At 36.4% G+C, this 27,996-nt stretch overlaps 1 protein-coding gene across 2 annotated transcripts; it reads left to right on the plus strand.

Annotated features, from left to right (window-relative positions):
* The first annotated feature begins 110 nt into the window (after positions 1-110).
* Positions 111-27,963, plus strand: OVCH2 (ovochymase 2). Of its 2 annotated transcripts, XM_068694653.1 has the most exons (22): positions 1,493-1,877; positions 11,480-11,579; positions 12,116-12,225; positions 12,901-12,992; positions 14,173-14,345; positions 14,526-14,621; positions 15,201-15,352; positions 16,009-16,204; positions 17,404-17,427; positions 18,865-18,955; positions 19,058-19,191; positions 19,660-19,800; positions 20,019-20,149; positions 20,544-20,637; positions 21,456-21,587; positions 21,988-22,068; positions 22,390-22,576; positions 23,945-24,014; positions 24,629-24,824; positions 25,272-25,423; positions 25,759-25,927; positions 26,345-27,963. In XM_068694653.1, the coding sequence occupies exons 1-22, from the start codon at positions 1,860-1,862 to the stop codon at positions 26,365-26,367; spliced, it is 2,562 nt and encodes an 853-aa protein (XP_068550754.1). In that variant the 5' UTR covers positions 1,493-1,859; the 3' UTR covers positions 26,368-27,963. The 2 variants fall into 2 exon arrangements, with proteins under 2 accessions (XP_068550753.1, XP_068550754.1); XM_068694652.1 differs by lacking the exons at positions 1,493-1,877; positions 17,404-17,427; positions 18,865-18,955; ... (10 more) ...; positions 25,759-25,927; positions 26,345-27,963 and adding an exon at positions 111-295 and having other exon boundaries at positions 16,009-17,392.
* Positions 27,964-27,996: the final 33 nt, after the last annotated feature.

Below are 27,996 nucleotides of genomic sequence, written 5' to 3' on the forward strand. Positions count from 1 at the left end.
GAATATTAAATTCTGACTCTTGGAAACAAATGAAAGACTTCTAGTTCCTCTGTGATAACAAATATCAGTCTAAATTATACACTTGTGTGGCCACTTAGCAGAGCAGATCCCTCTACTTTTCAATCCATGTGTGTGGTTTTAAGCTACAACTAATTTTCTTTATCAGTCACACCTGTGTTTTTCCTGTTAAATATTTTATTTTGAAAGAAAAACATGCAATGTAACTTCCACTCTTTGACTTCAATTTAAAACCAAGCCTATTCATTTTTAACAGGAATGTGTTGCTCTTAAGCTAGTAAGTCAGTTTCTGGATGAATTAGTTACTTTATTGCTGTTTCGTGTGCCATGTAGTTTCTGCATTTCAGAACCAATAGGTGCTTAGCATCTATATATACATACTCAAAGCGTATGAAATTACTTGAAATTAGAATAGTAGGCTGCTGAAAATATTTTATATTCTTTCCAACAGTATTCCACGAAGGCTTTCTTTATAAAAATCTTTCGTTAGAGAGAGGCAAAGAACACTTGACTTTTACAAATGTTAAGTGATAACACTTTTGGATCAGTCTCCACTATTAGAATGGAGAGAGAGTTAAACCACTAGTAGGAAATACTAACTAGCTATGTCTAAATTGAACTGTTTTTAGATCATTAAACCAACTTCATAGAAGAGAAATACTGGAAGAATTCAGAGCTGCAAAACATGGAAGCAGTTGGTGCTTTTCTCTTTAAACATAGTGCCACTACCTATCAAATAACTTTATTTTCAATTAGAACTTTACTGTTACTTTGTTAGTTTTTTTCCTTTCAAACCCAACACCAGAAAGTAAGTATTGGGGGGTGGTGTGGAAAGCAGTCCTTGACATTTTTTGTTCTTTTTCTTCTAGAATTAAGTGTAATCTTGTCATTTTAATCATTCTGTTATAGATTCGGATTTTGTGCTTCTTGTTTGTCTTTTGTGGAAACGTCAGAAGTTATTACCCTGTGTGTCAGCAGTGATCACTTTAGCTGGCAATTAAGCTGAATGGGGAATCTGAAACAGATGCTCCCTTCACTCACAGTAGCTTCACAGGTACTTGGCATCCAGATTTAGTAATTAACCTTTTTATGTCTTACATCTCTTAGAGTAAACTGGATATGAAGCTGAATATGCAATGCCATGGTAAGATAGCTTGCCTGAAAAGGCCATCTCTTTCAGTCACCTGTGGTGGGGAGAGCAGAAAAAAACAAACACAAAACAAACAAACAAAAACAACACCTAGAATAGCAATGCAAAGTGGAAAGCCGGTGTCAATGCAGCGTCACTGTATACTTTAATACCCTTTCTAACTCCTGAGGTGGTGTTTCCACCCATGAATGTTTTTGCATTTGAATGTTTTGCTCCAAGACCTGTTAAAACACAAGTGAGGGTGATGACTTGCATCTTGATTATAATATTTAAAGCATGAAATCTCTTTCAGGACATCTATCTGTTAGTTCTTCTTCCCACCAATGAAAGCATTGGATGGCTTCTATGTTATGACAGATTGCCTTAGAAACCCAGGTGGGAGAGTTTAGAACAGGTACTTAATATCTGTTTTTGTACAAAGACACAGGTATTGCACATAATTAACTGCCTGGGGCTCTGATATGGAACAAGAATCCCACCTGGGACCCCAGTCCTGGTGAAAGAATGGGCTGCTACTGCTTTCAACTGAAAGTATCTGTTGTTAGTCTTTCTGCACATTTTGCTTCCCATTCCTTTCATTCCTTGATCTTCAAGGTTGTTCACAGCTTCATCTTCTCAATCACTTTTAGAAGCTTTTGCTTACTGTCTTCATCAGCAGTTTCATAAGGTTCCATGGAAAATTGGTTTAGAGATGAACGCAGGCTTTCAGGTAAGGCAGAAGCATAAATGCATTGTTTATCTACGAGGAGAGAACAGAAAAAGACTGAGATGTTCTTCTGAATAGCCACTTGGTTGAACTGACCCACAGTGAACTCCTTGCTGATCTGCCTCTTTATCTTTTCCATGTAATAGACACGCCCCTCCATGCTGGCTTATAAAGAGTTGCTTCCAGAAAGACTGTTTGCTTCCTCCACTTCACTGCAAATAATTAAAGTATTTGTCCTCAAATGCAGGCCTTTTGGCAAGCGTAGTTGTTTTGATATGACAGTATTTTTTTTTTCTGTTAGAATTTATATTGTATTAGCTGGCATTCAAATTTGTTTAATGGATTTTGGGTTTTGTAGAGCTTCTGAACTGTCCTAATAAATATATATATATATTTTTTTAATGTGAAATGTTGTATACTTAAAAATGACTCTTTGACTTTTCCAGATGGGTAATGTGCTATTTTTTAATTGTTAAGTTTTATGTGACTAACTTTACATGCAGTACATACAGTTTCTGTTGTCCAGCCTTCTGGCTCTTCTATTTACGCTCCTTGGAAATAGTAGCCAGTAGTTTCTTGCATGATTCTTTACTTCCTGTAACAATGAAAATGGTAGACGCTAGTTGAATTATTAACTCTTCATGGTCTTAAATCTGGAATCCTTCTGGCAAGGTGAGAAGACATTTACCCAGTGTGTAACAGACCTGAAGTCTCAGTTCTGCCTGTTTTAAAAGCAGGGACCTGGACTTCATCCCAGATACCAGTTCTTGCTGCTGGTTCTTCTTGCCTCATCTCTCCACAATTCTTTTAGCAAAGACCTCAGTTGTTGTGTTTACATATTCAGAATTCTGAAAATGCTTAATATCTTGTAAGACAGACTTCTAATTCCCTTTTTTTTTTTTTTTTTTTTTTTTGTACTCATAGCTACATCTACTACTGCAGAGACAGGGAAACTGTCTCCTTGACTTCATTAGAAGGCTTTTGTACTTCTCTTTAATCCTCCTGTGTGGTATGTACTGCAGCACAGCATGCACAGTCTATTTTGCTAAAAGGGAGAACTAGTAGTTCCATTGCTGGTTGATAATACCTAAGCAGTGAGTGTCCTATGGCAGAAAGTACTGCAGGTGGTTGTAGTGGTAGAAGCAGCTTGCCCCTTCTTTGTTTCTTGGAGGCAGAGGGGTAGTTACAGAAGTGGGAAAGTAAGCATGCTAATCTAGTTAGGAAATTTTAAGCTAGCTAAAATTTAAACAATTCCAGGAAAGTTGGACAATGCTGTATCAGTGTATAACCACATGCTAGGATTATCCATGTGTACTAGGATGAATCCTGCTTAGATTTGTCAAAGGGAGAAACAATTCAGAAATGACTGTCACTTGCAGTCAGCATGGGTAAGATACAAAACTGGCAAAGCCATACAAAAATCATGTAGGGAGAGCAGTGTTGATTGTTTCACTGTTATTTCTAGTAATTTTCCTTTTGATTAGATAGCATTTTAGGCTTCTTGGTTTTCTTCAAGTTCTCTCTGCTGTCATGGAAACAGTTTAGAACTGACTTTTTGAAAGTCTGTTAAGAGGATTATGAACAAGACTTTTGATCGGTCTGATGTGACTTTAGATATTTCACTGGATTTAAATGAGGTTTGTCTTACACAACCAATAGCAGTACAGGAGGAAAAACTTTTTTCTACGGATATTTTTATTGCAGCAACTATCAGACTGTCAGATATAGCTCAACTACACCTGTGACAGAAATGGTGTTGCTCTGCCACCTTATGGCAGAGCTGAAGCCAGAAGACACCAATTCCTACTTTAATTTCAGTGGAGATTACTGTGTATGTATTAACGTGTGGAAGCTAGAACAATAAATAGGAGTGCAAATGCTTCTGAAAGGGGCTGTGTTTTAATTATAAATTAAAAAAAAAGTATTTTCTCTTATTGTTCTTATTAACTTTTCACATCTCTACTAAATTACCTGCTCTTTGGGCTTGGACTGACCTTCCTTGTACTTCCTGTATTCCTGTGTTACTGTGATAGTGTGAGATAAAAACAGAACTGTCTACTGGCTCTGTTAAAGATTTCGTCTCTGGCTTTTCTGCCTCTGTTTCCCTATTTAAATGTACGGACTGTAACTTCTGACATCTTTCACCAAGAAAAAAAAAAAAAAAAACAAAACACAAAACAAAAAACCACAACACGCCTACTGCACTCTCCCCCCAACAAAACAATAACAACAAAAAAAAACAAAAACCTATCATCCTGCTCTGATTTCAGTCTGAAAACTACCCCTAAAGTTTAAAAATCTGCCTTTCTGCACAAAAAGTTTTCTGGGCATGTTTCTTTTGCCTTTCTCTTCTTTTCATGCTGGACCTCTTAATCTAAACCAGTACCTGCAGGCTGTTACCCTGCTTTCTGCTTCTTCCTATGCTGACTACATTGCATACTGGGTCCTGAAAATAAGCTATTAAGCCACAGAGACCATGTATGGTCAAGACTGTGGTTATGTGCTACTTTTATACAATAGCAGAAGCTGTCTCATCAACTGCTCAGGAGCAAAAACAGGGATTACTTCAGGATGTCTTGCTCCTGGAATTTTGAGCTACTTTGACAAATCTTTCATCTCTAATACCACATCATTTGGACTTGGTTTTGCCTCTGCACTGGTAAAGCAGTGATACCCTCACTGAAATCAGCTGCACAATGATACTGAGTTTTAGACTTAGTATATTGGACTTAACGGCATCATAGAGTGTGGTCCTTTTATGTCCTTGTGTTGATGTGATGTGACGTACAGACATCACACTGGCAGGATATCCACGCTAATGTGCTAGACATTTATATTTAGTATGTTTCTGAAAAAATATGAAAGAATTTATCTAATTGCTGTTTGACTGAGATGGAACAGTCATGTATTTTGAGCATATTTCTTAGCACTGTAGTGCTGTAACTCCTTTTCCCGAGTGTTAAAATCAGACACTAAAATGCGCATTCACTATGTTCTCTGAAAATCAAGTTATTTGTTGGCTTTATTTTGGATGATGTGTCTGTCATGCATCAATTTAATAAGAGATGTGCAATTTAATGAGAGATGTTCTCCTTCTAGGCCTCGCTCTGTTGTATGTGTGCAAAACTGCAGACTGAGACAGCTGGTGGGAATGGACGGCCTGTTTCTTCAGTGTCAATCATTTATCTCTTGTAGTTGAAATGCCTGCTGAGTGGGGACATGCCCCATGCCCTTTGTGCTCATAATAACTGTGGTACAAGGCCTCATGAGCTCAGGTTCATTGCGTTTCAGGCTTTGTTCTTCTGGATGAGAAAGGGTGCTAAGTATAAATTCTATGTGCCTGCAGAGGAGGAAAACAAACAAACAAAAAACAGTAAAAGCTAGTATGTTAGCTCAGCATATGGTAGTACAGTTGCATGGAACTAATGCTTTAGTGTTCCTACATTTGTTTTATGTTTACTGAGGAGCTTCCACTGTTCTTGGACTACGTATTTCATTAGTAACAATACATTTCTGAGAGGATGCTATATGTCTGAGAGCTAAGCAACTAGGGTACTTCTGACCAGCACTGATTTCCTTAGTACATATGGCAGTCTTTCCTTAGCTAAAAAAGTGTAGTATTGATCTTTTCTTATGAAGCATTTTGAGATACTCTGGCCAAATACTTAAGCTAAGCCAAATTTTGTTCCTTCTTTTTCTTCATTTGTCCTTTACCAATTAATCAGTCATGCTCTAGGTCTAAGGCTGGACTTTATCCAAGGAAAGCTTTGGCCTCTTTCTTAACATGTCATGCTTTTTATAGTCTGCAGTGTTTTTGCATTTGTTGACATCATTCATCTTGATTGGTTGTGATCTTGTTTCCTCTGAAGGATAAAATCATCATCAGTTAGAAGGCTTAGTTACAGAGGGAAGAAGTATTTCATGGCATTATCCATTACAGATACAAGTAACTGAGCGTACATCTATAATACTCATATACTGCTGAGTTCTGAGAGCAGGAATAACAGAGCTACTGTGAAAAGTGGGAAAATGCTAGCAGGTGTTGTTTCTTATGGTTTTCAGTCACTTTTGGCTAGTATAGCAACTATTCCGCTTTGCGTTGCATAATGAAAAAGAGCTTAATGCATTTTCTTTTGAAGTTGCACTTTTTCTTTGCACAGGAAACTCAAATAGATTTTAATGTGTATCCAGAAGTTTGAAATGAAGACTAAATGTTCCAGGGAAATAAAGTTTTGGGTCACTTCTGAGGGCTTTTATTCTACCAAGTAGTCTTTTGAACATTCTTGCTATTGTGTGCTTTGTTTTGTGCCTTGACGGGTCAACTTAAGAATTTAGAAGGGTGTAGCAAGTTAAAGTAAAAACACTGTCAAAAGCCAACCTTTCTTGTTTTACTGCTCCCTCTGAGTCCTTGCCTTAGTTGATTAGAAGCAATAAAACATAACTAAATGTCTCTCTGTGAGGCAAGAACACTGGCCCTTTCACTTGTGCTCTAATGGGAGCACAGTGGTAATGGGGGAGGAAATGATGAACATGAAGTCTTAGAAAGTAGTCTGTATCTGAGGTAATTTGTTATATCAGGCTGACTAATGTTTGGGAGGATGAGGAGTGGGTGTAAGCTGTGCAGGGGTGGTAACAACTATCCTGTTGAAGCTATGGAGATATAGGGTGACCTTGCCCTTTAACTTTTGTTATGCTGCATTAGGATGCTTTGTCCTTTCAGGGATCTTCATGCTCTAAGAAAAAGAACTTTTTAGTTCCCAGAGTGTGGTAGTTGAGAGTTAAATATCACAGAATGTTCATCTCCGATGTATTTGCTAACCAGATAGGAGGTCGTGGCAAAGCTTAGAACAGAACTGAAAACTCTTAAGTCTGGTTTCAGGACAATATCATGTCTAAAGTCCAATCTGGCTTCAGTTTCATGGTTGGTTTAGGTATTCTTAATCATGGAGGTTGCAATCAAAAGCAGAGGTTGCAATCAAAAAGAATGAACTGATCTGTTTAATGTATGTATTCATTCCTCCTCCTTTGTGTTGGCACAAGCATTCAATTTTTGAGTAACAGCTTTAATCAAGAAGCCAATCCAGCTATAAAATCAAACCCAGCTACAATAAAAAAAGAAGAATATTCAGCTCTCCTCACATCCTGACCGTAACTGGGGCTAGTGAAAGGGGAATAGTAGTAAGAGTGGCTTTTTTTAAGATTGGCACAGCTGTCTTTTTGGTAGCAGCCTGAACTTGGGTTGGTTTAAAGCAACTGAACCTACAAGCACAAAGGGAACATACTTATCACTTGTGAAGAATTTGCCTTGTGTGTTTTTAACAGTTTGTCCTTTGTAGAGTAGCAATCCATCATCAGCGCTGTTTTTGTTAGTAGATTCAGAATGGTCAGAACAGTCCTTGCTGAACACTTTTATCTCTGGCCATTTTTAATAAATATTTATTTGCTGAATTTTCAGTCAAAATCTGTCTTCCTAAAAATGTTCTAACTGAAAAAACATGGGTATAAATCTTTCTGGAAAATGAGTTGATAGCATTGTGAGCATTATTTAGCAAAATTTTAGTTTGTTGATCTTTTCAGCAATGTTTGCCAAGCTTAGCTATAATCATAAACCATAAAATAGCTGAACTAGGAGCTGCAGGATTGATGTGGGAATATTGAGGTGAAACTCTGTGGTTTGTAGTATGCAGGAGGTCAAACAAATTTATTGAATTATCTCTGCTGGTCTAAAAGTACACAAATCCCAGCCATGTAAATCCCAGCTGAAGGTATAAAAATATGGCAGAGTAGCATGGTTATGCTCTGAGATGAAACATAATTTGTGGAGGCAGAGGAGAAAATATGTTTGAGTAGATGAATTATTGAATATTTTTGACTCTAGGAATGGATGATTTCAAGGAGGGAACTCCTCCAGCTTTTCAATACACTGCTCTCTGAAGTAAGATGAAGGTTTTGTCTGAAAAAAGTGAACAAAAAGTTAACCATTCATGTGTGCGGTTTGTTTTTATGCTCATTAAAAATGAAGTGACTGTTTTTTGTGCTGGTTACATGTGGTGTCTTTTATATGTATCTAAATTACTTTTACTTTTGGAAGATGTTAGGCAATAATGGAATTATGAAAGTTAAACTTGATTTGTTGTTACATCAGACTGAAGCATGATTTGAATCAAGTAATTGGAATTACAGTAGGCTAAAATTGCTGAAAAATGAGTTTGGAAAGTTGAAATACATTTATTTCCTATTAAACCTTAATTAAAATATTTGGTTCTGTTTTCAGTTAAGAACTACTGGATTCATAAGTGTAATACACAAATGATAACATTTATGAAGTTTAATATTTACTATTTAATATTTAAACCATATTTTCAAAATACAGAATTGTTCATTTTATCAAATAAGTTTTCCAGTTTTCAGGCAGTGACCTTGCAAACAGTTCAGATGATCGGTGACCCTTAAAAGCACAAGCCAGTGTTTTCAAAACAAAACAACAAATCTCTTATTTATAGCAATTGCTGAGCAATTGCTGCTTATGTTACCATCCTCATCCTCCATCCTTCACTCCTCATCTCTTCTCTTAAACTTCATGTTGTCACTGTTATTTTCCACCTTTCTTCTTAGATGAATGGAACAACACGAAACAACATGAAACAACTTTTCTAGTCAGGCTAGAATAATTTCTGAAATTTATGTATTTACATTTTTCAGTCTGGTCGTGTCAGTGGTCTACTGACCTTAACTGAACAGCAGCATTCATTCTCTCCTACCAGCCCCAACCACCCCCCAGACCAGAAGAACTGAGCAAACATGCTGGAAGGTTCTGATGATGAATGTTATCTATATTATTTTCATTCTTCCAGTCTTAAACTTATTTGTACTTTTTTTGTTTAATAACCTGATAGGTAGAAGTAGCTATATACGTTTCTACAGCATTAAGCATCCTATGGAGAATAAAATGTTTGTAAATCAAATGTACAGCAAAAGAAGAGACAGAACAGACAATGTTATTGATTCATGCTGTTATTCTGTGGCTAGGGACTGGATCTACCTGCTAAAATGGGGATCAAATCTAGATTTTAAGCACAAAGTAATTTTGGAAAACAGGTGATTTAGTGGCTTTGACTGGTCTTACTTTGAAGATACAGGATGCTAATGAGGTATGTAGCTAGCTCTGCACTGGGATTTGGAGCACGTGTGGATGGAGATGAAGTCTGAGATCTGATCTTTGCTGTTCTTTCAGAAACAATGCTGGTGGTGCTGCCTGCCAAAGCCACAAGTTTTAGGAGCATCAGCAGCTAGCCAGTGAGAAAAGTAGATAAAATCATTGGTGCCTTTGTCCGTGCACACAGTAACAGCTTCAGAAGGAGAAAGATAAATCAGTAGTGAATGAGGAAAACAAAGAATAGTTAGATGAGAAAGGCTGCACTCCTGTTTTGTCATCCCAGACGAAGGGCAGGTTGTACAGAACATGCCATTCTGTGCTTTGTCTTTCTGACCTTTTTGGCTGCTGCACAGTAAGTGTTGCCTCACTGTCATGAATTTGAAATGAGCTGATTGTTTCTCTGTTTGCCAGTGGGGCTGGATGTTTCTATTTCTCATCAGTAATGTGACAGGTAATGTTTGCACAGTGTCACTTAAAAATGCTGAGATTGATTCTTCTTTTTTTTTTTTTTTTTTTTTTTTATATCATCCTGTTGGATGGCATCATTCCAAGAGATGTCATTGTGGTGGTTAACCAGAGAGCTCAACATTACACAGAGCTGATCTGGGGGATTGGGACTCTTGTTTTGTCACAAAGGAACTAATGATAGAAAGCAGCCTTCAAAGTTTTTGATTATAGCTCATCCTGTCTGTTTGGAATGATGTCGGTGATGCAGGTTTCAGAAGTTGCAGAATTAGGGATCACTGTGTAACCAGTAGAAAACCTGCAATCTTAAGAAGCTCTGTATATTGATAACAGAAGAAACAACAGTTTCCATAACAGGGTTTGTATTCAATTGCTTGTTATGAAATTGCACATTCAGGGTAAAATCTTCATCTGACTGGCAGAGGAGAAGAACAACGAAAACCTAGAACTGAATAAATACATAAACGATTGTTGGGATGTTTATTGGTGCAGTATTTGGGGATAGGAGATATTGTGAAATCTTTGGTCAAATAATAGAACACAGTAGACTGGGGCTGGGTATAAGATAGTTTTCTTTGGGAGACAGAGCAGAGTCAAAAAATGTAAGTCTTCTCCGTTCGGATGATAACTACAAAAAGAGAAGCTGTTTCATTACTGTTGTAAATTATGTTAAAAGCAGATATATCTTGCTTTTTCCTGTTGGCATCTTGAAAAAATAGTTTTTTTTAATAGGTTACGTCTATGAAACTGTTCAGAATTGAAATGCATATTAGCATGCATGTATTGTTCACCTTGTATCTCTCTGTCTTCAAAGTTTAATGCATCTCTCATGTAAAAATTATGTTTCTTGTGGGATAGTTTAAGGTGAAAATATTGAATCATTTTTTTCAAAGACAGGGAAAGCTGAGGATCTCAATCAGTTAAGCTGCGGGGGGGGGGGGGGGGGGGGAACAACAACTATCCTTTTCCCTGTCTTGTATAAATATTTATTTATTCCCAGGTATAAATATCCTTTTCCCTTTCTGGCATAAATGAAACTTATTGCTTCTGTCATCTAGAGTTAGTTCTGCTGATTTTCTTGATGTTTTTAATGTCTTTCTTGGTGCTTATATTTTTCATATGGATTTAAGATTGTTTGGATAATATTTTGATTGTAATTACCACTTCATTCAGTCATTTCTAATGCAGTACCTTCTAAAAATGATGAGACAAAAGTTTTAAGTGGTGAATTCACAGGGTAATTTAACCTACGGTTTCTGTTTTGTGAAATCTCTTAATTTAGCTGCTGTGTTCTTTATCTAGGATTCAAATATCCTTCTAAGAGACTCACACTTAAATTATTTTTAAAAATGGTGCTTAGCCATTGAAGTGACTGGTGCTGCTGACTGCAAAAAAGCTGAAATTATTTTTAAAAAGCTGAGCCCTGTCTTCCTTAATTGCTTTTAAAAATGGGTTGACAACACCAGTCCTTTGGAAGAATGATGCTTTGACGCAGGGAGCTATCTTTGTTGACAGTATGCTGTGTTGTATGTGACAAAGTGATAATCTCTTGGTATGTTTCTGAGGTCTTTGAAACTGTCTAAATATAAAATATACAGGAAATATAAAGTATTGCCTGTTCAAGAGACGTAGAAATTGTCAGTGCAAATAGCAACTGATATTTTATTCAGGTGTGTTCTATGTGCAAATTAGCCTGGGTAAGTGTTGATAGAAGAGTGTGCAATGGTAACTTCTGGTTCTGTCATTTTGCTTGGAAAAAAAAAAAGTTCTGGGGGGATTTCAGCTACTATTTTACAGCAAATGCCAGTATTGAATTATAAAAGAATCATGCTCTGGTAAATTTGGAAAACATATTTGTACAGTTAAGTGCTCTATGTCTGGATTAATGAGTAACTTCTACTTCAATTAGTTGTTCTCCTGCGGTGTAATAGTTGGGCTTCTTTTTCTCTATAAAAACTCTCCTTGTTTTCATTTCATCACTTAGCACCCCAAGATGCACATTCCCCCTGGTAAGCTGCCATTACTCCTGATGGGGATAGTTTGTATTACAGAATTTCATGCTGTACCATTCGTTCTTCAGAAAGGTAGGATCAAAATTTCACACCTAACTTTAAGAGTTTTCTAAATACTAAAACTTTTGTTCATACCCAGTGAAAAGCAAAGAAGTTTTTATTCTTATGCAGCTTTTGTCAGATTCCTTAATGATTCAGTATGAATAAAATTAAATAAATGTGATTTTTTATAACTAAGTAAATAAAATTAAGTACTCTCAAAGTAGCAGCAAGTTAATGAAGGTCCTGGTTTAGCATGTTACCCTTGAGCTGCAAACAAAATACAGTGAGTCTTCTCTTACATTCTTGTATCTTACAATCCAGAGCACACTTCTTTTTGGCACAATTAATGATTGTAATTGTTCCATTTCCTTCATTAAGATTTACTAATTTGTGTAATTGTACACAAATGTACATTAGTGTACAATTGTACATTTGTGTACAAAATGTACACATTGTACATTAGTGCCTCTGTGCCAGGCCATGCCTTCCAATTTCAATCTGCTAAAAAGCAGAAAAACATTAACCCAAAATAAATCATTCCTTCTTTTTCCCCTTCTATTTCTCAGATCCTAAGTGTGGGCAGAAAGTTCATGAGACAAATCCATGGAGTTACCTTAACCTTTTCACTCGGATTGTTGGGGGAAGCCAGGTGAAACAAGGCTCACATCCATGGCAGGTTTGCACAAGCATATGTCGTTTTATCTTCAGAACAAAGTCCTTTCTTTCTTCATATTCACAGAAATGACAAAAGAAGACTGGTATACTTTGTGCTTACTGACACTTAATGACATATTGTTGAGCTCCACCTTGCATTTATGAAAAGCGGTGAAGCAGGTTGAGAGGACATGAATCTGTCCTGCTCTCTAAGAAACCTTTGCGTATTGTTTATCATTAATCTAAAGATGCTCTTTCAGAATTATTCTATGTAAAGATGCATGGGTGAAACTGCTTAGAAATAGGATTACCCCAACACCCATAAACATTGTCAGGCATCATGGATTTGCATTTTGGAAGATAGGGTACCTCATGATGCTTGTGGTGATTTAAGCTTACAAACTGAATAAAGGTTATGGAATAGATGTCAAGGGCTCTGTGGTGCTCCCAGTGACCTACAAAGGAAAAATTCTTGACTAGCCAGTAGCCTTTACAGCATGCTGAATAAGTCCGTGAATTGGCATTTTTTATATGTAAGATGCTTTTATCTAGGTATCAAGTCACAGACAATGAAAACAGCAAGGTTTAACATCTCTTAGTCTCAAGGAAAGTAGGAATACTGTGAATGCATCTTTGCTTGAAGTGCAGCATGTACCTTAGCTATCTGAATCTGCAAAGTCTTCTTTATGTGATACAGGTTTCCTTGAAACGAAGGCAGAAGCATTTCTGTGGAGGCACCATTGTTTCTGCTCAGTGGGTGATCACAGCAGCTCACTGTATCTTAGAAAGGTATGGATGTGATATTTCAGGAGCATTTTGCAGGTGCAGAAAAATATTGTGTGTGCCGTGGCATTTTTCTTTGGAGATTACTTCCAAGTACTGCTCTTCCACCAATATTTTCCATCTTTTAACAAGAAGGGAGAGGGAAAAAAAAAGACAAACAAAACCTTTGTACGTTTCAAAAACTAAGAATAAAATAGCCATACAAAGTGAGATGAAGACTGACTTTCAAGTAGGTAAAGAGTAGGTAAAAATCTATTATGGATGTAACCTAATTATAATTATCAGGTGATTGCAATATTTTTTTTCCAGAGGTAGTATCTAGCACCAGAGGTGCAATTAAATGGTGAATAGACACAGTACTTACTTATTGCATGCTGATGACATTAATGACATTCAGCCTTAGTTGAAAAACAAAAACAAAACACAAGGTTTCAGTCCTGATTCTGTTGTGGCTTCAAAGAGATTTTGAGATTCTACATTCTAATTCCCTGGCAGTTAATACTGAATCTTTATACTAATGGATCACTTAGAATTTTACATTTGATTTGAAATAGTGTGTGACCACATCTTGGTTAAATTAGCTATAACTAACTACAGAAGAACTGGCAGTACCTGAATCAGCATAAAGCCTCCTGACACAAAAGTAATACATCAAGTTGGTGAATAAATCTGAAGCAGAATAGCAAGTTCATCATTATTGTTTTTTTTTGTTTGTTTGTTTTTGTTTCCTTGCTGTACATTTTGATTCAGTACTAGGAACCCCAAAGCAGGATTCACTACGTTTGAAGGCATAAACAGGGAATGCTAAAGAAGTGGTTTTTTTTTGTTTTGTTTTGTTTTGTTTTTGTTTTTTTTTTTTTTGTACTTCCCTATACTCAAATTTTCCATTCTCTGAAAATTCAGTGTGATCAAACGTTTTTAAACAGAAGAATAGGAGCTGGTTCTATAGCGAACCACTTAAGCACAGTCAGGGGTGTAGCAAAATGTATTTCTCTCGGTCCTTTTATTTCTCAATTTCTACTGTTGGGCATGCATATTGACTGTAGATGTCCATGTAAATGCTTTAAAATTTGAAGATGAAAGGTATTAAGTATCAGTAGTAATAACTTCTCTGTTTGTAAACAACTACATTTTTACTTTCATTTTGAATATTCTATAGTTGAATTTTTATTTTACTCTTCTGCAGGAACATACTCGAGTATTTGAATGTCACTGCAGGAGAGCATGATTTGAGGATCAGGGAGAATGGAGAGCAGACACTCCCTGTTAAATATGTCATTAAGCACCCAAACTTTGACCCCAGAAGGCCGATGAACTACGACGTTGCCCTTCTGAAGCTAGATGGAGCCTTCAACTTCAGTAAGACCATAGTTAAATATGGGAAATGTGAAGATGGAAAAGCAAGGATAAATTGTCAAATACCTAATTAACATTTCAGACACCACAAAAATAATTAGAGAACTAGACAAAAAATAAAGTATTTTTTTGTTAATGCTTTTTCAAATATTTATCAAGAAACTTCATGTCCATGTGTGGCAGGTTCATCAGTTTTGCCAGCATGTCTTCCTGATCCAGGTGAGAAGTTTGAAGCAGGATATATCTGTACTACTTGTGGCTGGGGACGTTTAAATGAGAGTAAGTCACTGGAATTGTTCTTAAACATTCTAGTTTTATTGACACTGGCTGTGTCAGTCTTTACTTCCTTTGTGCATCCTTCTCTTGCCAATGGGCAAGGACTTGTATAGCAACTTTGTATCTGTGTAGCAGGTAGTTATTTTCAGATGAGCAAACATTCTCTTACCATATTGTTTGGTTTCAGATATTTACTTGAAAATTATGTCTGTCCCAACATGCAGTGTTAGCTTATTTCTGAAGCTAAGAGCTTCTTTGCATAGGCTATAGATAGCCCAGAAGAAATGATAAACTGGTCATAAGAACTGTAATCTCAAAATGGGATCTTTGCTAGCTTTTATGTCTACCTGTGAATTACCTCGATGGATCACTAGAGTACATGGACCCGTATTTCATGTTGGAGACACTTTGAAGTTTATTTAAGTAAAATTGCCTATGTATGCAAAACTGGATGTTTATCAAAATATGCTTGTAAACATAAAATGGCCCAGAGCAAGTTTCCAATTGTTTTTGTTTGTGTATTAGCAGTGACATTAAGTTCATCTCTCAACATTTCTTATGAACAGGTTTTTTGTGTTTCAGACGGAGTACTCCCTCAAGTTTTATATGAAGTCAGTCTACCAATTCTGAATAGGAAGGAATGTTCAAGAGCATTGTCATCTTTAAAGAAGCCCATCCAAGGTGACACTATAATGTGTGCTGGATTTCCAGATGGAGGAAAAGATGCCTGTCAGGTCAGCTGAACAGAGGGCATTGTCTACTTACAAGTATTCCTCTGATGCTCAAGGCTCTGTGCACATAAATGAATAAATACACTGCACATAGTGATATTTGGAGTGTATTTCTTTTGATGTGTGAATTCTTGGAAAAGTTCTGTATGGAGGAATGCTATTAATTGCATGATTCTATTTTAATTATTGTGTGAATTGCATGATAAGTGTCTGACAGCAATTTCACAGTGTATCCCACTGCAGTAATGCATAGAGCTTTCTAACTTTAGAAAACTTGATACACATTGATTGGTGAATGCAGCTAACATAGTATTGAGGAAGTTAGAAAGTTTTGCCTTGGAAGAAAGTGAGATAAGATTGATTGTTGCTTATCATGTAAAATTAAAAAAAAAAAAAAAGTTCTTCACTCCCTTTTTCATGCTGAAGCACAGCAGATGTGCGCTTCAGAGTGAATTAGTCTCTCCCCATCTTCAAAATCCTGCCTACTATGTCTTTTTTTTCTTTTTTTGCCTTTTTTTTTTTTTTTTTTTTGAAACTACTATTTTGTTTTGTGGCAATTTTATTAGTATGATTAAAAAAAGGCAACTCAAATTCTTAGAGGTTTGCTCAGTGGTTGGTATGCATGCACTTTAAGCTGTGGGTTCTGGGGGTTCTTACAGGGAGACTCAGGGGGCCCTCTTTTGTGCCAACGTAAGCATGGTGTGTGGATTCTCGCTGGTGTGGTCTCCTGGGGGATGGGATGTGCTCGTGGCTGGATAGGTAATGAGAAGAAGAAATATTATGAAAGAGGATCACCAGGAATATTCACAGACCTCAGTGCAGTACTTTCGTGGATTCAAGAAAATATGAGTGCTGGTATTAAGTCTCCACAGTAATTTCTCTTTGTGAAAACTTTTCTGTCTCATAACAACATTTCATTTATCTTTTTCAAGATACAGTACTAATATTATCCCATTATTCCTGTCAAAGTATTATAGCTTTTCACAATGCCTTTAAGTAGATGGTACTGATTGGTAATTGCCAAAACCAAACTGAGATTATTGTAAACAATTGTTTCTCTTCCACTTTGTCTTCTACCTGGATGATATATATATTTATTTATTTAGTATTACTTATTCATATATTACCTTTAAGGAAGATCCTTTTATCCAGCTAGCCAGTTAGCCTGGTATTTTTGGTTTTAAGTGGAAATTTAACCAGTTGAAAGTCTCTGAAATTCCATATGCACCTCTTTGAAGTTGCTTATTATTTTTCTCAGCTAAAATGTGTTTATTGGGCATTTGACTGCATGGGGAAAAGTCATGGTCTCAGAAGCATTTCTGCTTACTCTGCCCAAAAGGCTACATGTCCTCTGTACAACAGAGCAGCATGAAAATTATCAACCACTTCCAAAGTCATGCAGATAGAGATATAAATAACATCCTGTCTAGGTGTTAATGTCACTCAGAGCATTAAGACTCTGAATTAATATTTTCTCCCAGTTTGAGCTATGTTCTTTAAAAGATGTTTGTAATAAAATGTATGTGGAGAATTGGAAAACTGAGGAGGTGTGTTTGAGAGGTTTTGTTAGTCAATGCTTTAAAAAAAATGATGAGGAAAAAAATAAAAATGTCCTATCTTCACTTGCCACTCTTTTACACTGTTGCACTGGCGCAAAGAATCTGCAGTGTAACTGCTGTCAGGCTCAATGTCTCTGTGTCCCTGATGTGGTGGAAGCAGTTGGATTCTGCTTCCCTGAAATGTATCATATCTACTCAAAACAGAGAGAGAGTGCTGCTCAGATTGAGCAGTGGCCTATCAATGTGTGGTTAATTCTAGAAGTGGTTGCTCTAGAATTGTTTATTCTGAAATTAGCATTGCATGAACTTGCAATTTTGTTTTAGTTCCAAGCCTAATTTACTGTAGGTGCTATGTCCCCAGGAAGCATTCAAATTTGTGTCAGTGCTAGCTGTATAAACTTACTATTTCACACTGTTAAAATTAGAATGTATGTTGTGAATACAAAACTACAGTAATATATTCTTCTTTTTTTCACCCCCTTCCTCCCTTATGAGACCTGAAAATGAAAAGTTCTACACGTGAGTACAGTATTTTTTCAGAATCTTTTATCTGTGGTAGAGCATAACCAACCTGCTCCCTGAATAGTCTGATATATAATCCGTGAAGGAAGAAACATATTTATAGCATGACTCATCAATGCACTTTAAAATGTATACTTTAAAAATACACTTTTTTCTTCTGACTCAATTAAAAAAAAAAAAAAAAACAAAAAAAAACAACAAACAACTTATGTAGGATACTACTTATGTGCTGGTGACTTCAAAAAGGAATTTCCCTTAAGACAGCTACATATGAAAAGCAATACCTTTTTTTGAAATGTAAATAGGATTAATGGGAAAAATATAGAACAGAGCCTCAAGCAATGCAAGAAATCCAGTTAGTGAGGTTGATTCTGTATAATAATATAGATTATTATACAGGAAGTATGAGATAAATTGATAGTATTTCTGAGCAGTTTATGATGAATCTACTTGTCTGATGTCCATTTCTGTGAATAAAATATAAAAAACAAAATCAAAAGCAAAAATAACTAAAAAAAGGAAATATGATATAATTTGTTTTACAATTGAAGTTTTATTTTGATTTTGGTATGTTTATGTTTTTTTTGGGCACAGTTCAACTACATACAATTTCACATAAGGGTAATAGTAACTCCTGTGAACTAGATCATAGAATTTCAGTTTTTACTATCTAGAAATTTCTCAGATGACAAATGACACAGTCAGTTTGCATAGACTTGTTTATACCAATGAGCATTGGGTGTTTAAGTGCTGTCAGTCTTTTTAAAATTTTTTACTGGTCTTCCTAGGACAATTTAGGTAAGATAATCGTTAAAATTGTTAAAGTACATGACTCTTTTTTTTTTTTTTTTTTTTTTTTTTTTTTCCCCGTGAAGTGTTGATAAATGTCTTACTAGCTTATCTTGGCAAGGAGAAAGAAAGGCAAGAGGAGGTAATTTTTGTAAGTAGTTATAGTTTCCAGCAGTAGCTATCTCGACAGAAAATATTTTGCTTCTTCCAATACCATGTTATAGAAGTTTCCTTCTGTAATATAGCTAAGAACATTATTATAAATGGACAGCAATGAATACTTATGTCTTGTGATATGCATTTTTTGTCCCTGAAAAATACTTCAACCAAAATCTTAATTTAGCAAATAGTTTATTGAAGGTAAAAAGCAAGCACTGCCATTTTTACAGTAAAATATGATAGGGCACTGGCAGTGCTTGGTTTTTGCCTTCAAATTCTGTGCTTTAAAAGTGGCTTGCTGTAATTTTAAATAAAAGAAGGAAGACAGGAAAGACCCAGCATCATTCTGCCATCAGTTACAAGTTACAACATCAGTTACAGTTACAACATCAGTTACAAGTTACTGCTGAGCAGTCTTGAGTCTCACAATAGTCTCAGATAATTGCAAATGTATTCTTCCTATTTTGTTTTTACACTGCAATGCAGCATTTTGTGGTGTTCAAGATGGCAAACTCCCAGACAATGAAGGAGAATTACATTTTCCTGGAAGTCTCAAACAGTTCTATCAAAACCACCAGTGAGTAGACAATACGGAAACCTTGCCCAGAAACTCTTCCTGGTACCTGTGTGGTTGTTTTATATTGTAGTTTTGACAACAGGAACAAATCTATCATTCCAGATTGTGTGTATGGACTCTACTTGTACCAGAAGGAAATTATATATTGCTTCATTTTTCCCACTTTGATATAGAGCCAGAAACATTTTGTGACTTTGATTCTTTATCAGTATATTCAAAAGACAACAGACTTCTTGGTGAGTTACTGTCCTCTTGTTCTTTGGAATAATCTGTTAGCATAACCTTTCGTTCTAAAGGTAACCGAACCTAGAGAGGACATTGCAGTTGATGATGTTTTACTCATGTTTTCATAATAAACACATTGTGACATGTGATCTAAACTAAATGATGAGAGGTTATGAGGGGAAAAGAATGGAAGAATACCTGTTACGGAGCTGTGTCAGCATGTGAATTGATGGTGTCAAGGATTTTCAAATTTTAATATTTTAATTCTACTTTTAATATTTTTATTTTCTTTTATTTGGGCTAATGGATTAATAGTGAATAGAGGGGATTGGGTAGGCAATTTCCTTTTCATCTTTGTTTTTTTATAGCCAGGTACAAAAAATAGTACCTCAAAGTTTTCTCAAGTGACTAAATATTCTGAACTATGATTACTATGATTATTACTATGATTACTGAACTATGATTATATCTTGTTACAGGAAAATTCTGTGGAGGAGATCTTCCATTACCTATTTTGATTGGCTCCAATAGTATAAGGCTGAAATTTGTTTCTGACAGCAAGGATTATGGAACTGGTTTTTCCGTGATGTATAAAGCTCTTACACCAGATATACTTCCTAGTAAGTCTAAGTCTAGTAATATACCTGTCTGTGCTCTTGGGCGGTTGCCTGAAAAAATAAACTGGAGGAGAACACAGAAGAATTTAGCTTGCTGCTCTTTTTCTGTTTTCTTTCTCAATTGTGTGAAAGCACCATGAGAGGTTTTCTGGATTTTATTTTTATTTTTTTCCAAATGATTTAAGAGGTGCCTCCTTTTTTGTTTTTCTCTGGATTTCCAGATTCTGACTGTGAGTCCATAGCTGTCCTTTTTGAAGAAGGAGTGTTACAAAGTATGCACTATCCAGAACAGTACAGTAATCTGGCAGACTGTCAATGGATTATTTATGCACCAGAGGACCATGTAATCAAGGTATAATATGAGTGCTTCTTGTGTCTACAGAATGGAAGCGGGTAACATTTAGTAGACACGAAAGCGTGCTGCTAAGGACAAACAAGATCTCGCAGCATAACCTTTAATAATGCCACTGGATACAGTTAAGAGAAATTGCTTTCCATCCCAAAAGCCAGATAGGTTTTGATTTCTCCTTTAGGTTAATAGTAAAATAGGATTTTCTGGTTTATCATGTGTCATCTTATTTTGACACATTTTTCTATGAAATTTAATATGACGTGTCACTTGTTAGAGGTCTGAATGCCACAGAAACCAGACCCTAAAATAATCTTTGAGACTATTAAAGATATTTTTGTAGATAATTGAATTTTAATTTGTGAATTTAACAATATTTTTTTTCTTTAATGTAAAGCTTACATACAAATCTTTTGAAGTAGAAGAGAGTGAAGATTGCTCTTACGATGCTGTGACTGTATATGAAGATGTGGGAAAAGAGGAGGAAATTGGTTTGACTTTCAATTTTCAACATATTTTGGGGATGAACTATCAGTCCTATGATTTTCAGTAGCTCTGTTTTACAGTGTAAAACCAAGTTCAACATTAGAATATCGGGTGATGTTGAAGGTACCAGTCTGAGTACCTTGAAAATACATGTATTGGTTCTTCTGTTCCACTTGTTGAGGCAAAAAGACATCTAATAACTATCTGGTGTATTTAAGTTCTATATGGAATGAAATCTGAATTCATGTAAATGAAGAGAAGAATTTAGGACAATAATTTGTTTTTATAGTAATTATGTTGGTCAGATCAGGAACAGAAAGCAACCCATGGGTTTCAGAGTCCAGTTTTTCTTCACTCCAGATGTGCATTCATGTTATTCTTACCACCCTGATAGAGATTCCCCTGGCTTATATCAAAAGAAAGGAAGACCTGTGCCAATCAAATTTTTTCAACACTAATTAATGCTGTTGCTTAGATTAGCACTGGCAGATGTTAGTGCTGAAACAGCAGTAAGGAAACCAATTTAACAGTGTGTTCTATATGTAATGGCAACCTAAGAGCGTGAGTGCTGCAATATTATCTTGCAAAATGATACATGATTCTCCTTGCTCTTACGAGATAATTACTAAACAGACTGACAAAAATAATAGAATTGTCCTTCAGCCTCAGTCTGGTTATCTATTTCTCTCTTGTGTACAGTTCTTTTTTTATTATTATTTTTTAACCTTCCTATGTGGCAGCTGGAATGCACAGACTGTTGAAAGAGATAAGGATGAAAAACTACCTTCTAATCTTCTGTGAACATCTGCTTTCTGATCTCTAGCTAAGTCTTGTGGATTTGACCTACCAGCACCTGTTTTAAGCTCCTCTGCTCTGATGTTTGTTGTCTTTCACTCTGATGAAACAAAGACCTTTGGAGGATTCAAAGCTACAATCTCTTTTGTTCGTGTAACAGGTAATAGAAGTAACTTGGGAGACTGCCTCACCGGGGCAGCACAAAGGGCTCTGCACTGAATCTGGATATTCAGAATGATTTTGTTCTAGGAGATTTTCACATAATACATAGTTTCAGTGAAAAATAATATGAACCTGTTGAGACATTGAACAAATGACTTACTGAGCAGGTAAAGAGAAACAATGGATCTCCTCCAAACCTCAGGGTTTTGTTTTGTGTAAAAGTATTTTGGTGCATTTTAAATGATACTTTAGTACCATGTGAATATGTAATAACACAGGCCCCTGCTGTAGAAATCTATTCCTTCTACAAAAATGATAATAGGGAAATAAAAATAATTTTGAAATAAAAGTATCATTCAAGACAACCCACTAACACATTTGTTATTTTCATTTGCTAGATTTAGATACTCTGAATTCAACTAGTGAAGAAGTTTTTGAAGATATGGATACGACTGTAGAAGAAATACAGGTTACAACAGGTATGTCAACCTGAAGTATGTTTTCTTCATGGGAATGTGGATTACCTCTAGGACTGAAATAGTGTTTTCTCCAAATATTTAATGGCTGCATTCTGAGTTGTCCTAAGATTTTTTCCTTAGGATGCGTTGAGAAAATAAAAAGATGAATAGTAACCTTTCTATGTTTTAGCTTTTGAATAATAGAAGACTTTTTTGCTTGTTTCCTTCATCTTCTTCAGTCACTTAGAGCAATACACTGTCATTTTTACAGCCTGTCAGTCAGTTTTACACCCTGCTTCTTGGAAAATAATTGCAAAGAGTATAGGGTCTTTTCTGTTTCAGATGATATTTGTGGAGTGCCTTCAAATCAGCCCAGGTTCATCTTCAGTAGGATAATTGGAGGTGAAGAAGCAGTACCATACTCATGGCCTTGGCAGGTCAGCATACAAATTTCAAATGAGCATATCTGTGGAGGAGCTGTCCTTGCCAAAGAATGGGTTGTCACAGCTGCTCATTGCTTTAATTCTAAGTAAGTACACTGGGATGAACCCTTTGCTGTGAATATCTGCAATTGCACAGTGCATCTCTGCAGTGTGGTGGTCCTGCCTAGGGAGGCTGGTATGGTTTTGGTTACTACCTACTTGCAACTCAGTCAGGACTCTTTCTCTACACACACATATTAGCCTTACAGTGGCTACTTAGGAAGCAGCCTCATTCTGTAGGATTGGTTTCCTTTCAGATCAGTCTACAGAGGAGATGACAAGACACTGTCATCTTGTCATCCATTGTTTATTCTCAGGCAGTTTTTCTCTGGGTCATTTGCAGAGCATTATTTCCTCTAGGTAGAATCAACCTATCAAAAAGTCTTAAAATTACTAAATTTATATAGACTTTAAGAGGACATAAAGGTAGGTTTTGTGCACAGAAGCCAAGAGGGCAGTCTGTGAGACTTTCAGACTCTTTTTAAAAACACTTTATAAAATGTGCTTTAATTATTCATCTCATAGACTGAACTACCAATTTCAAATGAATCACACTTAGATTTTTAAATTAAACTTCACATACATCTTGAGTCATTAAAAATGACACATCTTGAGTCATTAAAATATTTTATAAAAATCCTCCCTGATAATGAGATATTCTGGACCAATTTTTAAATAAAGTAGTAATTACTTGAAAATGAGAGGAAGTGTTCAAAAGCTAAGAATGACAAAGATGTTTAGATATGTACATGTATATTTTCTATTGAACTCTGAAATGGAAATGTTGTTTTGAATTTTTGACTTTGTCTTTGAAGTTTCTAAATATTAGTTTGCAAAATTTTATGTCTGGAGCATTGTTGTACTGTGTTGAAAGTACTGCTCTAAGAGCAACAATAAGGAGGATTTTTCTGTCACACATTGCCATTGCATCAGAATTTGTGTACATGGCTTAATGTGATTTTATCAAGGAGTTATGACATGTTTTCAAGGAGCTGAAAGGATTTGGTTAAGATAACAGAGGATGAAATGAAATGCACCTGTTACATTTCTTCATATCATTTGATGAGTAGTTATGATGTATAGGTTACCCATTTTTTTTTCATTAAGATAGGGACCAGCGCCATCCCTGGATGGTATTGACCATGCAGGCCTTGAGTCCTGCAGCAGACACTCTAAGTCTTTTATAAAGCTTATCTTTCTGTTAGTTCACTATGTGTTTGAGATATGCTATGGCTTCATCATGAGATTTCCATAGATTTGTATGGTAGTGTGGTCCTCAGGTGGTGTTGGTCCAGGAATATGTAGGGCTCTAGTATTTGTTTTGGGTGAGGGAGGTTATAAGATTCTCACGTTTTATGAATGTTGTTATAGCAGCCTGAGAATGTGCTTATATTGTATTTACATTTTTTTGGCAGGGAATTTTACAGAGACCTATGGATGGTGGTCACAGGACTTCATGATCTTACAGAGCAAGAATACAGACAGGTACTATAAGTTCTGCTTAATAACAGAAAGCATATTAATCTTACAAAATACATTTTAAATGTAAGTGTATCTTTCAAGTTGTTCATGATGCAGCAATTTAACAGCCTGAATGCTGGTTTTAATCTGCATTTGTGCAACATTTTTTATTTGACTGACAGAGAACTTGCATCAATATAGTGTCAATTAATCCATCAATTAATGGTGTCTTCACCATTAATGAAGTGTAAAGCTCAGTATCCTGGAAGATGTCTGAGGAGTATATTGTTTCTAAATTTTGGTAATAGTTGGCTTGGTAATAGTTCCCAGAAATAATGAGGACACAGCTTTGCTTTCCACTTTGCTCAGACTGGACAAATGTTTTTCCAAGATCCTTTTCCTACATTTGGTGGATGAAGTTTCCTGCACATTTCCTGATCCATGTCCAAGAAGCATAACCCTGACTTCTTAATAAAAGCAGCTGCTGAAGTTACCTGCTTTCTTATAAATATTTCTTCCTCCTCAGACATTGTGCAAATTTATAAGAGATTTTAAAAGAGCTTTAAAAGAAGATCTATAAAACCAAAGACTCAAATTCTCAAGTCACTCAGCAAATGTCAATGTCCTTGCTTTCCTAGAAAAGATCAGTGAAGCAGTATATTATACATCCAAGCTTTAACAAAACCACAATGGACTCAGATATTGCTTTACTGCAACTGGCCAAGCCCTTAGAATTCAACCACTATGTGCGGCCAGTGTGCCTCCCTGCGAAGGACGAAGTGATTCAGCCCTCAACAGTGTGCATCGTCACAGGATGGGGGACACATGAAGAAGGTATGTAGTCTTTGCCCTTTTGAGGGCTGATCAAGCTGTGGCTGTCTCTTATGGTTCGTTCTGTGTTGTAATGTTAATTCTATCTATACTTAGTCTCCTGGAGAACTGATTTGCTAAGAAGTTTTCACTTGTGTAAGCTCAGCTAGACGTGCGTGGATCTGAGTAGGAGTAAAGCAATCAGATAATACAGATTTATGCTATTTGAAAAAGAGAAGAGTAAAGCTGCTTTCTGGAAGCCTTAAATAATCAGGCTGTCAAAAGCACTAGAGATATACTGTGGAGAGCAGTCCTGCTCTGGAGGAAGAAAAAACTGAAGGGACCCAGAGATATTTCTCCCTTTTTGTGATGTCAGGTGAGGCAGGTATTGTATCATTAATCAAAACCTCTGCTGGTTTCTAAAATGTTTTTTTTTTTTTTTTTTTTTTTTTTTTTTTAATTTTTTTAAAGACAGAGAAAAGAGTAAAAAACTACGTCAGCTGGAAGTCCCTATCCTGGTGCTTGACAGATGTCAGACCTATTACATAAATCTGCCCAGTAAAGTGACTCAGAGGATGATCTGTGCTGGATTCCCTCTGGAAGAAGGCAAGGACTCATGCACAGTAAGTTGCACACATCACCTTTGCTTTCTAATACTTGGGGTATGTCCAGATGTGTTCTGAAAAGACGGGAATGTTGAAACCTCCCTAGGAGCTGTTCTCTTGCAAACAGGTTGTAGGTGATTTACAGTGGAACACACCTTAACAGTAGGATTTTAATTAGTCATATTGTATAAAAAGGTACATCCCTTGATGAACGGTTATTTCTCTCACTGCCCTTAAAAACAGGGGCACCCAAACACGTGAGCAACCTTGAGCCTATTGTGTAGCTGAAGTTATCTTTCAAAAACATAAGGAGTGCTTTTGGATTGTAACAGGATTCCTTTGTCCTTGAGCAGGGTGATTCTGGTGGTCCATTAGTTTGTCCTTCAGAAGATGACTCACGATTTTATACCCTTCATGGAATCACTAGTTGGGGCTTGGGCTGTGGAAGGAAGAGCTACCCAGGAGTATACACAAATATCGCGTTTTTTGTGGACTGGATCAAGCAGAGTGTTAATACTAGTGGTATGTATGCAAGCAAGCAAAAACTGATTAAATTAATCCTTTTGCTGTTGCTAGCGGCTCTCTTTGAGGCCTTTTCCAGGATGCCACTTTTATACTTGGGCGTCTAGCACTTTCTGAAATCTAGGCTGCTTAAAATACAACTAGCTGAGTGCCCAGAAGCTGGTGAATCTAAATCAATAGTCAGTTCTGAAAATCTTACTACTTCAGGATGTATTGTTATTCCTCTTCACCGCATTTCCCCTCCTGAAGAACAGTGCTTTTTATTGTTGCTGCTTTGCTGCCTCATTTCTAAGGGTTGGGGGAGGTAGGGAGGTGTGAAATGACACTTGATGACAGGTGAGTCCACTTCGAGGAGTTGACTGACAGACTTTGGTGTTTGCAAAGTTTACCTGGTGTTTTTTTTTTCCTTTCTTGTAGATCTTCCCATGTTCATGGTGTAGCTGTCAAAAGAGCAGTTCTGATGGACTACATTGTAAAACACTTCCAAAGTACAAATGTCGTTGAAAGCAACATTTGGTGAAGCGTATTAGATTATGACTGGTGAACAGATTACAAAGTAGCTGATACTTAGCTTGATTCTTGTACTGCCTATTTATCCAAGAGAGACTTTGACCATACCTGTATGTTCTTGGGAAATACAAAGGTTACTCACATGCTTCTGGCACTGTCAGTCTGTATTAGAAGGAACGATAGGAAAAATGAGTCACCGTATACATGTACTGTATGTCAAGCATGTCCTTGAATGTAGCACTGGAGAGAACAAAAACGAAGATGAAATAAGCACTTGTGTAAAACAGCTCGAGGAATAGTCCGTTATCTTTCCATTAAGGTCAATGAGAGTGTTACCCCTGGCTCTGAAAGGACCTAGGCAGTGGCAGTAGTAGTGCATTTGTGAGGAGCAGAAGAACATTGTCTAGTGATTAGTCAATCAAATTGCTGTGAAAATTATATTTTAATATGACCAAGCGATGGTCCCTATAGGCCTGATCTGACCAATTTGATTGTTAAAATACTCTTTTCAGCTGAAAAACCTGGCCAGTCATACCAGTAATAAAGGTACCCGCTGCAGCAAGGAAGTTGAATTGCAGTGTAAAATACATTTTTTTTTCCCTCTGGTTCTTTCCTATTATTTTTAATTTTTAAAAGCAATGTTTTGTTTAAAGAAGTCATGCAGTTTTGAGGAGTTAGAATGTGCTTACACCATCAATCCCCCATTGTTGTAACAATTTTTCTACATGTAACTGCATCAAAAGTACTTCAGTGCTTGTAGAAAGCCACTACCAAATGAGGAGAAGGCATAACTATCTCCAAAACTATTCAGGCTTTTAAGATGTAAGGTAGGATCAGCAATGAGCCAGGATGACTTGCATGACCACTACCTTCTGGTCTGCCTTCACAGTGGAATTGTCCATTAGTGTGAAGCCCTATGTATTAGCTCATGTATTCTGCAAGATTTTCATGGCTTGTTAAGATTAAAATTCCTCTGAAAGACATTTTCTTGACATTACATAAGTTGTTGTGGATGTATGGAATTCTACAAAGTCAGGGCCGTGCTAGGTGGAAATGCTGATCTCAGCTATCCACAACTTTTCAATAATCTCTACAACCTGGGATGATGGAGGTATGCTTAATCAAAGGTTTCCCTTGCATCAGCCATGCACCCACTTTAATTCCATGGTTGCAATATTTTTTTATTGATTGAGAGAAAAGAGAATCTGGGTCATTAGCTTAAGTTTTCACTATACTTTTGTGAAGTCTGTATTTAACTGAACTGTTTGACATCAGTTATGTAAAGTATATTACTTAAGGTCGGTTCATCTTGGTTAGCAATGCAAGTATAGACTGAGGTCTAAATGAAGTCTTGATGACTTGTCCAATATTTGTAGTGTGGTGTTGCTATGCCTGTGGGGAATCTGAAAATGGCTGAGATTCCAATTACTTGTATTCAGGACTTCAGTAATGGTCATCAAAGTTAACAGATGTGCTCACAAAGCATTAGGTATTGGATTGTCTTTGGAATCAAACCACTTGCTGGTTGCAAACTGTTGCAATTTTCTGGATTGAAGGAA

This window comes from Anas acuta, chromosome 11 (genome assembly GCF_963932015.1).
Source record: "Anas acuta chromosome 11, bAnaAcu1.1, whole genome shotgun sequence".
NCBI classification, from domain to species: domain Eukaryota; kingdom Metazoa; phylum Chordata; class Aves; order Anseriformes; family Anatidae; genus Anas; species Anas acuta.